The following is a 13,385-nucleotide window of genomic DNA, read 5'->3' as shown; positions in this document are numbered from 1 at the left end:
CATAGATAGGTCTGTCATATTTAGCCTAGCTTAGCAGAAAGAGTGGAAACGGGGGGGGGGGGAATGTTGTCGTTAAACTTGCTTTATAACCGATTATCTGGCCACTTGTGGGCAGCAAAAACCCTGACATCACATCTCAAGTTGATAATGGCAAACCTGGGAGCATAAAGTTTCCTATTTACACAGTAAACTACACACTAAGGTCTTCACTAAGCTCTCCACTAAGCTCACAAAAATATCTCTGTCTCTTTAGCTTCTACATGCTCCACTATGTTCACCAGCTTGTCTCTAACTGTGTCTGTCTGCAGTATGGGGGCTGGACAGCTTGTGTACCGTGGGTTTTACAGCTGCCTGCTGCTGGAAGCAGCACTATAAGAACGGTAAGACTGAACCAAGACAGTATAGTTGCAAGCAAGAAACCCAAAACGATGAGCTGAAAAAAAGCAGTCGGGTGATAATGTCCTGAGCGATCATTACTACGATAGACAAATTTCACATTGCGCCATCCAATGTTTTTAATGAAAATACTGATTAAAGCCGCCGTATTGCATCTTGTTAGTTAGCAACGTACCCACCAATATGTCCAAGAAATGCTCCTTAAACCACAATGTCTCTCTCTCTCTCTGCTTATCTTTTTTTTGAATTTAACACGTTAAATACACACTAACACACACTACACACACACACACACACACACACACAAGTAAATAAGGCCACACATGTAAATAAGGCCATTTGGAGTTGTTAGAACACATATTTGTCAGAGGTAGGTTAATCTTTGGGCTATGCTAGTGTGATGCTATGCACAACACACCACTGAGCTACCACCATATTGAATACACAGAATCCAATTATCTTTTCAGCTTCACATTCACACCTGGCAATTGAGAGTCGACATTTAACCTGCGTGTCTTTGGGTTGCGGTAGGACGGCGGAGGACCCTGAGAAAACCCACACTGACACAGGGAGGACACGCAAACTCAACACAGAAGGGCCAAGCCTGCCGCCAGGTTCAAACCTCTTGCTGTGACGTGACAGTTCACAGACTCTGCTTTTCAAGTACGTTAAAATGTTAGCAGATATTTGTTTCACTGAGAAACAGTAATGCATTTTGAATTTGCATTTTCGATAAAAGGACAAGTGACTTTGTTTAAGACGGTACTAAGAATCTTCCGAAGGCCTTCTGTGACAGAAATCATCCTCTTCCCACAATGGAGTCAACCAACATAATTAAAACCTAAAATTGGTTGGAAACACCGGAGGTAGTATGACCTTGTTGTTGGCCAGATTCATTTTGATCCGTATTAATGCCTCTTTCCTTTTTGTCTGAGTTGACTGAGAACTAGGAAGAACACACAGCACTGCATCAGCCCACTAACAACCTGATCGACATCACAGAGCATTACATTAGTTCACTGAGCTGTTGATTTTAGTTTTCATAATTCAGCATAACAACCAAAAAAGTCATTTCTACCTTGTTAATTTAACATTTTGAGAATGTTAGCTGAAGCTCATGCAATATTCTGTATCCTGATAAATATAAAAAATAAAAAAGAAGAAATTTGGAGCAAACCTGATAAAAATGGAGAAAATTATCCGTCCATGCTTGCACTTCACTTTCTCATCTATCCATCGGCCAAGCTCACACTGAACTGTGGTGTACAGTGACTGCTAAGGTGGATCAGACAGAGAGAAAGAGGGAGGGAGGAGTGAGAGACACCCGCCAGTGTGGTGGGAGGAAGAGAGAAAGAGAGCGGGCGTGGTGCAGGGAGAGAGAGAGAGAGAGAGAGAGAGAGAGAGAGAGCTAGCGAGCGAGCGAGCCTGGAATAGGACTAAAATAACTTCCTGTGTACTTCCTTCTCATGCTAAGTGAAACGCTGTCTGACGAATGTTCACACAGACTCAAACATCAAGTGCACTGAGAGAAAGAGGAAACAGAAAACGGTCTAAGAAAGACCAAAGTAACAATTATTGTGAGCGACATCCCCCGTTCTACAGCACACTGTTTATAAGGAATTCAAGATTGAATCACATAAATTAAGGTGTGAATTACGGATTTCAAAAGGATCATGATAGCGCTGAAATAGTAAAAAAATGTGACCTATTTATGCATAATGTCATAACTGTTTTCTTATATTACATTTTAACAGCATACTGTGCTCACTCATGTTTAGTGTGTGGCTGTTACATTTGTCTGTTTGCATTGTTTGTGTTTATTGTTGTAACAATGTTTATGCTGCCTTCTTGGCCAGGTCTGACCAATGAGTTTTTTGGTTAAATTATATATATACACACACACACACACATACATATATATATATACACACACACATATATATATATATATATATATATATATATATATATATATATATATATATATATATATATATATATATACATACACACACACATATATATATATATATATATATATATATATATATATATATATATATATATATATGTGTGTGTGTGTGTGTGTGTGTGTGTATATATATATACCAAAATCTGATTCAATATTTGAATCCTTATTGGATTAGCCTGCTGCCTGCATGTATTTACATTGACAAAACTTGACAAGTTGAATTATTTAAAAAAAGATATTATTTAATCCGATGAATCACTTTATTCAAATCGAGGATTTTGTTCAAGGATGGTTTTGGGTTTTTTTATGCTACGATGTTGTAAAATATGACGACAGACATCTGAAGCTGCATTCGAAAATCTCAATAGAAGCTTTGAAGGTAAAAATAAATTAGGTAGTGTATTTTTTTTTAAGAATACCACTAATGTAAAACTTTAAAATGTGAGATATGCGATACTGTGATAATTGATCTGTTTTTCGACATATTTGTCACATTTGCCAAGATTGTCCCGGATAGGACAAGAAGGAAATTAATAATTGTACCCGATTATTTTAAAGGGGAAAAAAAATCATGATACAAACTTAACATGTGAAACAATCTTATCTTATAATACCACAGGCCTGAAGTTCATTCTTTGAAATCGTAATCACAATATTGGTCAGAAGAACTGCACTTGTTTTCCTCAAATATTTTAGCCCTATGATAATGATTAATCAGGATAAGTTGATAATCTATAATGCCCATGAACCTCTTCTGATACACAAAGTCAAACAGTTTCACCAAGGATATACAACAAATGCAACACATGCATGCACAAAGATCTCCTGCCTTCTAAAGAGGCACTAGACAAACTAATTCAGCCTCTGGTGTTGCACCAGGATCTCTAGCTTGAGTCTGTAGCCAAGCTCGATGCACGACGGTCATCGTTGTAACTGTTGGCATGACAACTGCGGCCCCTGTTGCTGTGGGAATCATGTCCCCTCTCCACATGATGACAAGTGACCCACTGGCAAGGTTACACACACAAAAACACACACAAATATAAACCGGATCCTACCCCGACTCGCAGGAGCTAAATGCACTGCGGGAAAAAACGGGTTTTATTCCCAAACGTTTGAACTAAACCTTTAATTTCACAGGAGGCCTTATCAAAACGGGTGTGTTATCTAATGTATGTAGATCTAGGGTTGTGTGATGGTCTATACTTGAGTTTGTTTTACTAGAAATGTGCTATGTGTGTCAGAGAGGGTCTACAGCAGGGTGTGAAGGTGTGTGTGCATAGATAAGGCTTGGATACTGTTACTGCAGCTGTGAGCTGCCTTAATAGGACTTGCAAGTACTACACATCTGTTCACATCCGGTCTAATCAGGTCAGGAGGCTGAGTCTCAGTCAATGGCTCTACCTGCTGGTCAATACAAGGTATTACACCGGTGCAGGGTAGACCACCATTATTTGTCCACAATCTTTTTTTGAAACCGTATTCAGGATCTTGTTTTCATTCTTTTTCACCAATACTGTCTTACCTCCTGGTGAAGAGCTTGAGTCCAGTGAAAGACTTGGAGCAGCCAGTCAGCATCTCCTTCTCTTCTTCCACGCAAATTGGGTGGGATGAGGAGAAGCATGGAGGGAGGGTGGAGGAGGAGGAGGGCAGAGAGGAATTAGAGGAAGAGGATGCAGAGCTGAATTCTCCATCGCCTCCTTTTACATTTAGTGAGCCCTCTTCTTCTCTTTCTGGCTCTTCCCTTTTTTGTTCAAGAGCACCACCACAGGCCTCAAGTCCAACCCCACGTCCCAGATGAGTGTCTGCTCCCAAGTCAGAATCCATGACATAAGCTACAACTCATGTAATTCTTGGTAGTTCTTGCTAAATGTACCGTATTTTTTTTGGAAAGAAAAGTCCTTATGTCACTTTAATCCTGAATACTGCCTGTGAGGTCCAAGCAATCCCAACGGAGAACTCCAAACGTTCCTTTCCAAGTATCCCACATATTCCCCAATGAATTCTTGGATATTAAAAGAATGTAATGTAGAGTAGCAAAATCCTCCTGATAGCAGGTTCTTAAGGCTTTCCACGAAACCACAAAGTCCCCATCCTCTCACCTACTCTGGTTAGATACTGGAAAAGGCTCTCAGACCCCAGCTGCCTGCTTCATAGTAGAAAATATGACCAATAACCATGAGACAAAGACTGAAATAACTCAGGGTACAATATTAAAATCACTACATTTAAAAAGAATTATGCACTATGTTCCAAAAGCTATACTCCAAGTACTTTTCTCAGACACTGGACTCAACCTACTATATGTACTATACTCAAAGGACTACACAGAGCATTATAATTGAACTGCTCAATCAAATGTATTCTTTGCCAGCTACAGCTAGAGCACTACACACTTTAGTATAAGGGTAAAGCAATAACACTCTAAAAGTTACAGTCCATAAAATACTATACCCGAAGAATTTTAAGTGTTAAAAAGTAGTATTGTGAAGTACACTCAAACTGCAAATCTTATTACGCTCAGTCAGACAATTAATTATTGCTACACTTAAGTGCTCTAGGACTTCAAACATGGCTACCCTGCAGAGGCTACAAAGTCAATAATCCACACGCCAAAGGTCTTTTACAAGACATACAAGGAAGGGGTGTGTGTGTGTGTGTGTGTGTGTGTGTGTGTGTGTGTGTGTGTGTGTGTGTGTGTGTGTGTGTGTGCGTGTGTGTGTGTGTGTGTGTGCGTGTGTGTGTGGAGAGAGAGAGATTAGAGTTGAGTAATGAGGGAGACTTAATCCTTTCCAGCATTCCTCTCTATGTCTCCCACTCTGCAGTAGTGCTGTCAGCAGCAGTAGTATCAGTGCAGTAGAAGTCCAGTGTTCCTGTGACTGTCAGTCAGTGTTCACTCTCCTCTTTGTTTGTTCTTCAGCTTTTCACTCCTCTGCCTTCCTCCTCTTCTTCTTCTATTTAGTAGTTTAAACTGTTTCCTTTCCTCGTACTCTCTTTCTCCTCCCCCTCTTCTTCTTTAGTGTCTTGCTGAGTTTAATTACTCTCCATGTGAGGCGCACATTGACACACAGGCTCACACAACTGAGTTGCACACTGCTACACACACGCACGCCTTAATAAACACACACCGATCCTCTACTACCCGCCCGGCTAAAACCAGGAAGTGTATGATAACTACAATCAGGGCCTCACTGTTAGCTGCCCTGTCACATGCCTGACTGAAAATCTCTCACTGACTAACTGCTGCTCACTGCTGTGATCATGGTTTCTCTTGCACTGTTTACATTATGTCTTTAATGTGACGTATGTGAAGGTTTGACACCAGTCTGAGCAAGTCACACTTCTTCATAAATGCATTCTATTTAGCAACAATGAACACATTTCAATGCTGAACATTTATTAATGTCACATAGACCACATTTGGAGGTGGTCTGGGCCACATTTTGCTACATTCTTATAGCATTGTGTAAGCATTTGTGTCTTAAGTGGAACTACGTACTCATTCAAAGTATTTCTCAGGTCACAGAAACCACTTAAAGTGAATTGTGTTAGGATATTACAACTCCAGATAGTCCTGCTCTATTGTCACAACTTCTCCTTTTGTTATTTAGTAGTCTCTCATTGCCAGACCTATCTTCACAGCGCTGCATCAGCACTGGAGTAGTCTGAAACGACGACAGTTCATTTCTTGTATTAATCGCCCGCTGGATGTCCCTCGCCTTGCAAAACCCGTTTTTGGGAAACCACAACAAACTTTGAGTTGCAAGCTCCATGCTGAAATTGGCAAGTTTTGAAGAATATTTGGATCGTGCAACAAGGCAGGCCTGCTCGATTCTTTCGTGTAATGATTGTGAAGATTTACAAAAAGATATGTTGACAGCATTTACTATCTAACTGGGAAGTTTTGGGACCGATTGGAGGGGAAAAAATACACAGGGGTATAAGTGCAAATCACATTTAACCATGTATTCAGCTAATTGAATTAGCTCACGTTACTGTGACAGTTGTAACAGTTCACTTCATTCAATATTGTGTGTGGCATTTTCTTTTATGGGGTGCAAATGTTCCACCAAAACAAGTTCCTTCCCGAGAACATTTTGCACCATCGCTGCATCCGGAGCTTAACGTCGCCCAAGACGATTGGGATTGGTTTAAAGAAATGCAATCAACCCAGTCAATTTGTTCTCCTATCCCGGAGTGTATGTGTGAAGTGGCCAGACCTCACTCTGCAGCACCGTGTAGTAAGGTCTGGCAATGCGAGACTAGCACTGGAGTAAGCCTGGTGAGCCTGAGTGGTTAAAGGAAGGGCTGTGAAATGGTGGAACAGTTTAATTTCCTATACATTTTATAATATTTCATTTTTATTACAAAGCGGCCAAATCATTAAGTGTTCCGTCTTCATCAGCAGTAACTTAACACGACTCTTATAAGCAAACACGTAAAAAATAAAATAAAGCCGATATAGAAGCTAAACTTTAAACCACAGAGATTCAGTTAGATGCTACTGTACACACTGAGCTGAACACACTTTGACTTTTAAAAATGTCTTTCTCTCCTGCACAGGTGCTGGCACCCGTTGGTAGACATCCTTGACAGTGATGTCATTGCAAGTTTCTAATGTATGATTTATGTGAAAGTAACAACTGACATTTATATAAGTAAATACTAATGCTCTGTAACTGATTTTTTCCTTAGGAATACATGTAACTGGATCTGTGGGTGGCTACCTCAGAGACTACCTTACCTATAGGCCAGTGAGCCTATCATCAATGGGTTTTTTCACTAACAGGTTAATACATTTGCTAATAATATGTTAGATTCATGTTAAGACGTTTTCAATAATTAACACTAATTTAGTGGCCCTCTTGCAGTAACTCTGAGGACCCCCTAGAGTGCTTCTCTATGTAGGGTAGCCTACATTCTAATCAATGATACAGCCTTGTGTGCAAACACATAAAGGGCGTTCCAGGATGAGTGCCAATTGAAGAATCAAATATATAGTTAGGATTTCATAAGTTAAGATAAGATAGGATGTCTGAGGTAGGACAGGACACAGTCATGAGTTTAGGAATTGCTTTTGCGATAGGGAGATAGGATTTTTCCTATCTTTGAAAAGTTATGATAACTTAAGATAGGACAAGCAGTTAGGATATTTTTCTGTATTGAGGCCCCAGGTGGTTAGTAGTTACATTTCAGAAGCAGTTGTTTTGTATGTGATTCCTGTGTCATCGCTGATGACAACTTGTTTGATATCGACAGAATTGTGTGTGCCTGCGCAGTTTACTGTTTTGATGATAAATGACGAGACAAGTCGTGAATGCTTAGGTGGTCTTTATCAATTTCAAGAACAACTGACATGCCTGGTACCTATGGAGTCAGATCAGTCTCAATATTACAACACTTCCCCACATGAGGGTGCTGCCTAGCAGGCAGACAACCAGACAGTCTATGAGTACTTAAATTTTTTTTCAAAATTCTGTATCCAGTAACAGGGTGGCCATAAGTATGGAATTATTGGAATATTTGTTACTAGTACGATACAGTACAGGTTACTATATATACTACTTCATTTGACCATCACTAAAAACGGGCTTTTGATAGTTTTGAAGTCTGGTGGGTTTGGCGATAGCAATTTTTCACAAAAGATCGACAGCTGTAGGGATCCTTTCCACTTAGAATAGAAAGTTTGCCAATTTCCGGTGTACTGCCGTACATGCAGATGAATTGTGCCAGTGTCCGGAGGACCGCATTTACCCGCTGGCAAACTCCACACATCCGCATAGCATTTAGCTTCGGGCAGCGCCACTGAAAGCATAGATGAAACTGGCTAAGCAAAAATCCGTTTTCAAAAAACCAAAAAGCCTTGTGTTTGGCGACACAGGCATCACCATCTTGCTTTTTTTGCAACCGGATGTGACAATTTTTGTTAAAAGGGTGGACCTCAGTAAACAGTCATCCAGTGAAGATAGACCGGTGGGTAAACACGGACCTCCAGGTACTGCTGCCATTCATCTGTATGTACGGCAGTACAGAAAATCAGCAAACTTTCCCTTAAGTTACCAGCTAACACTACTGGTAGCTAGCTAGCTTGGTTCGCATAGCACTGAACATTTTTAAGTGACCAAATGTTCCAATTAACTTTGATGAAGTAAAAACACACAGCGAGAGGTATGGGTGTTGCTAATTTCAAGGCTGCTGCTCAGCACTTGTGTACTGATATCGCAAGACACTTTTTACCTTGACGTGAAATCTCGTCACGTTTAATCTCGCAAGATCTCGTGGGGACGAGAACTCTTCACACCTCTAGTGAAAAGGGTCAAAGTTTAAGATAAAACGCGTATAACACCCAAAAACAAGTTGACGGCTATTTCAATGAACACAGTGCCATGGATACGCATTGCTAAGTCTCCGTCGTGATTGACAGGTCGGTGTGTAGTCACACCCCTTTTCAGGCTCGGAAGGCTTCACTTTTTAGGCCCGGAAGCTTTGTCCATTATTCTACGATATAAACAGATGTTTTGGAGCATTTGCTGAAACCACTGATTACCGTATTTTCCGGACTATAAGTCGCACTTTTTTTCATACTTTGGCTGGTCCTGCGACTTATAGTCAGGTGCGACTTATATATCAAAATATATATAATTTAACATGTTTTTAAATGTTATTTCATGCTGAAAACATTACCGTCTACAGCCGCGAGAGGCGCTCTAGGCTTGTGACAACTATATGCTGCTCCTAAAGACAACTGAGAAAGAAAAGAAAATGCAGGCGACTGCAGGTAGTAAAATACGCAGCCGAAAACGGTAATCGAGCAGCAGAACGAAAGTTTGGAGTGAGTGAGAAACTTGGGACTGGCGAAAAGGTTAGTCTTACTGCAATGAAGAAAACAAAGAAAGCTAGTCGCACGCTGAAATCCAGATGGCCAGAGATGGAGGAACGAGTCCACAGATGGGTGCTTGAACAACGTGCTGCTGGGAGAGGCTCGTCAACAGTGCAGTTACGTTACGTTAACATACCGGACACCTACCGTATTTAGCCCCTTGTTCTGGGTGCAGTGTGTGTGTAGTTTAATAACTTGCCTTTCCAGATTAAATGTCTGTTCTTGGTCTTGGATTTTGTGAAATTAATTTCTAAATAAATGCGACTTATAGTCCAGTGCGACTTATATGTGTTTTTTTCCTCTTCATGACACATTTTTTGACTGATGCGACTTATACTCCGGATCGACTTATAGTCCGGAAAATACGGTATGTCATCTTTCTTCGGAGGACAGTCTCAAACTGGCCTAGCAGTTTTCTGGACCACTGCATACTTCAAACGCATGGAAATGCTGGTGCCATGAAAAATAATGAAATAGTCCTGCAGGTTCTTAACATAAAATGACCAAAGCTGCAGTTGCTTTTCTATTAAAACAATTGAAAAGTAGAAAACAACAAAAATGCTTCCATTTTAAACAATTCCTAGTTAGTTACATTAAGATTAGTCTGTGCAGATAAGGCAGCCAGGATGTTGAACAGGGCAAATAATAGATAAATTAACATAAAACTTCCCCACTTACTTACATATGGCAATCATTTTTTGTATTACAAGTTTCCTGAAACGTTATTTTTAAATAAGCAACAGAACAGAAATGGGAACACTGGATAAAGCCAGGTTCAAAATTCAGGAACACTTTATTTAAAGGGGTGTGCATAAGACTGACATGACACTGTCATAACCATGACATGACATCGGTCATGAACATGAAGGAGTCTTAATGAATGTTTATGACAGTTGTCATCAAGTGTCATTCGGTAAATTGTGACACTTTTAATGCGAGTACTGAGATGGTTTATGACAAGTCCAAATTGTTTCACTTTAACAAGGAGAAATATTCATGACACAAATATAATGGTCTCCTGACAGCCAATGTAAAAACCAACCACTTAATAATATAATGTTAACACATAAACCTAAATGGTTTCTTTAAGTTTGATAATTATGCCTGCTAAGACATATTTATGACAGGTCATGTTGTCTTGCCTCTCCGGGAACCATCACCTTATCGTGGTGGAGAGGTTTGTGTGTCCCTATGAACCTGAGGGCTGTGTTCTCTGGAGCTTGGTGCTCCTGGTAGGGTCTCCCATGACAAAGTGGTCTCAGGTGAGGTTCAAAAACCCTATGAGTGAACGAGGAAGAGGTAGAGTTAGCCTGCCCGGAGGAAGCCCGGGACCCCACGTCTGGAGCCAGGCCCAGATGAAAGGCTCGTCAGCGAGCGTCTGGTGGCCGGGTTTGCCACGGAGCCTGGCCGGGCACAGCCCGAAGAAGCAACATGGCATCTCCCTCTCCGTCCCATGGGCCCACCCACTGTGGGAGGAACCGCTGGGGTCGGGTGCGCTGCCACACAGGTGGCAGTGAAGGTCAGGGGCCTCGACGGACCAGACCCGGGCGGCAGAGGTTGGCTCTGGGGACGTGGAACGTCGCCTCTCTGTGGGGGAAGGAGCCGGAACTTGTGCGGGAGGTGGAGCGCTACCAAGTAGAGAGTGGAGATGGTCCGATACCATTTTTTGCTTCCCGATACCAATTCCGATACCTGAACTTGCGTATCAGCTAGATACCGAGTACTGATCCAATACCAGTGTGTCATATATTTTATTATGTTTTAACAACTACTATCCCTGTATGGATGTGATATGATTTCTATCTTTGTTGTCGGTCTGGCTCAGGTTAAACTCTTTGTGAAACATGAACAAACACAAACAATTAATGCCACAGAACTTTCTTTTATTATCCAGTTTGACAGTCAGTTATAACGGAAAAAGAACATAAATGAACTACTTTAATGCAGATTTTCTCAACCTCAAAATTGATCAGTGCACGGTGCAGTGCATTGACCTGAATTTGCTTAGTTTAGGTATTGAGTTATAGATGGTTAAGCTTAGGTACTGTTTAATGTCAGAAACGGTTGACACATGAGTTGGTGGAGCTTTTAGCGACAATTCACAGCCTAGGACAGCACAGAGTCTGATTTGATTATATTGGAAAATGAAGAAAAGGGCAGTGATCGGTCACACTTACTTGCATGTTCCCTTTTTACAGATATTTTACAAGAATTGGATAAAATTACAGGGTCTAACCATACATGTGGAGGATGTGAATATTCATTCTTTCTATGTCAGAATCTAACTGACTGAAAATAGACTTTGTTTCAGGATTTTTATTATTATGGTGTCAGCATGACTTAACTGTACTGTGATTTTTATATAAAAATGTTAGTTTTTATATAGCAATAAAAAAAAAAAATATATATATATATATATATATATATATATATATATATATATATACTGTATGTAGGAGAGGGGATGACTAACAGTGAGAAGAACACTATTTTTATCTAGTTTTTAGTAAGGCATCTGCCCGGGTCAGATTTGTGACAGGCCTTACAGTAAAACATTCTGATGGGTCACAGATTTCTTTGTTACACCGGGAAAGCATGTGTTAGCATATGCCAGCAGAGCCAGGTAAAAGGAAGCAGCAGATGTCTTTATATAGGCGTAATTGTATTTTAAGGTTATTTTAGAAGTTATCTTTTCTAGTTATGGCTGATACTGGGGCAGGACCATCACAGGAAAGTCACACTCGGTCAGGCTTTCAACAGATGGAGACAATTATGGGATTGTGAATGATTCAAAAGCGACTCAGAATTGGCCATCAGGTATGTAATATGTATATTATTATTATTATTATTTTATGAATATTATCTAATTCATAAAATAACTTTACAGTACGCGATGTGGTTGTACATCAGTAGCCAACATTAAATGATGTCCCCCTTCCATTTAGCACGGACGTTTTCCTTTCTTTCTTTTTTTACTCCGTGTTTGTGTTGGCTTACTATTTTCTTTTCCCCTGTCCCCCTGTAACATTACTTGTGTAAAGCATCCATGGGTTTCATGAAATGCGCTATATTAATCTAAGTTATTATTACGTTGGGATGCTACAACAATCTCTTAATGCTTTGGCTCGTGACACAGTGACAGTGATAACGTTACCCAGTTTAGCTCACGAGACATCCAAAGTAGGCTAAGTTACCGTATGCAACACTTGAAATGCAACGATGCATCTGTAACTTAAGCAAAACGTTCATCGCGACTAAATGACCTCTTGGTTACGCTAACTCAGTAATATACAGTGGGCAATACAGCACCGTAAAGAAAAGACCTTTACGACAGCAGGTGTGGTAAAAACACTACCGCTTTTGTCCAAAGGGGCCACTAGAATCAACACAAACTGAAAGTTACATACAGCCACTTTAATGTATTAAAGGGATACTTCACCGATTTAGCATTAAGCCGGTATCAGTAGAAACCCGGTAGTATTTTTGAATGACCATGCTTCCCTCCCTCATGTCCCCCTGAGAGGGGAGATCTCTGTATTGTGGGTCTGGAAAAAAGCCTCAGATGACGCAAAATGACGATTTTTGCGTCAACTGAGGCTTTTTTGCCCAGAGGCTATGGACTACAGTACAACTTCCGCATATTTCAAACCCGCCCATAGGGGGTTGGACTCCGGCATTCTCCGAAATTCCACAAAACAAAACGAGTGTCAGCCATCTTGAATCCTCGCATAGCTTTAGTGGCTTCTCAGCATCAAAACTTTAGATAGATATTATTCATCCCAAAGGAAATTTTAGAACAACAATTATGTGCGTTCAAACTACCGCACACGTGTACCAACGGGATACATTGGTACAGATCGGAGCTATGCAGGACACTTTATTACAGACGGAATACTCGACACAGCTTCGTCCGCCCGCTATGGAGACCAGCGGTGCTGATCGAAGCCTCTGGCCGGTAAAGGGACATCATCAGCGGTGGACGTTGAGCGAGTTTGCGGGTGGAAAACTAACGTTAGCCGGCCATCTGTTCCATCAATCCTGCTTGCAAGTGTCCGCTCATTAGACAACAAACTGGACTACATCCAACTTCAGCGAAATCCCAACGCGAGTTCATAGACTGCTGTGTTTTTGTTGTCG

The 13,385-nt window shown here is 40.8% G+C and overlaps 1 protein-coding gene across 7 annotated transcripts in view; it reads right to left on the bottom strand.

The window, feature by feature from the left end:
• Positions 1-13,385, bottom strand: part of LOC144512787 (diacylglycerol kinase zeta-like) — a 126,108-nt gene that overhangs the window by 101,043 nt on the left and 11,680 nt on the right. For 4 of the 7 annotated variants that reach the window (XM_078243715.1, XM_078243716.1, XM_078243717.1 and 1 more), the window contains exon 1: positions 3,894-5,514. The exons of 2 other annotated variants lie outside the window; for them this stretch is intronic. In XM_078243715.1, coding sequence (XP_078099841.1) covers positions 3,894-4,195 — 302 coding nt within the window. In that variant the 5' untranslated portion in view covers positions 4,196-5,514. Of the gene's footprint in view, positions 1-1,573; positions 1,658-3,893; positions 5,515-13,385 lie in introns of those variants that run through there. One more of the 7 variants, XM_078243723.1, reaches the window with a different exon arrangement.

The sequence above is a fragment of the Sander vitreus genome, chromosome 24 (assembly GCF_031162955.1).
Source record: "Sander vitreus isolate 19-12246 chromosome 24, sanVit1, whole genome shotgun sequence".
In the NCBI taxonomy this organism is placed as follows: domain Eukaryota; kingdom Metazoa; phylum Chordata; class Actinopteri; order Perciformes; family Percidae; genus Sander; species Sander vitreus.
This window is presented reverse-complemented; position numbering and strand designations above follow the sequence as displayed.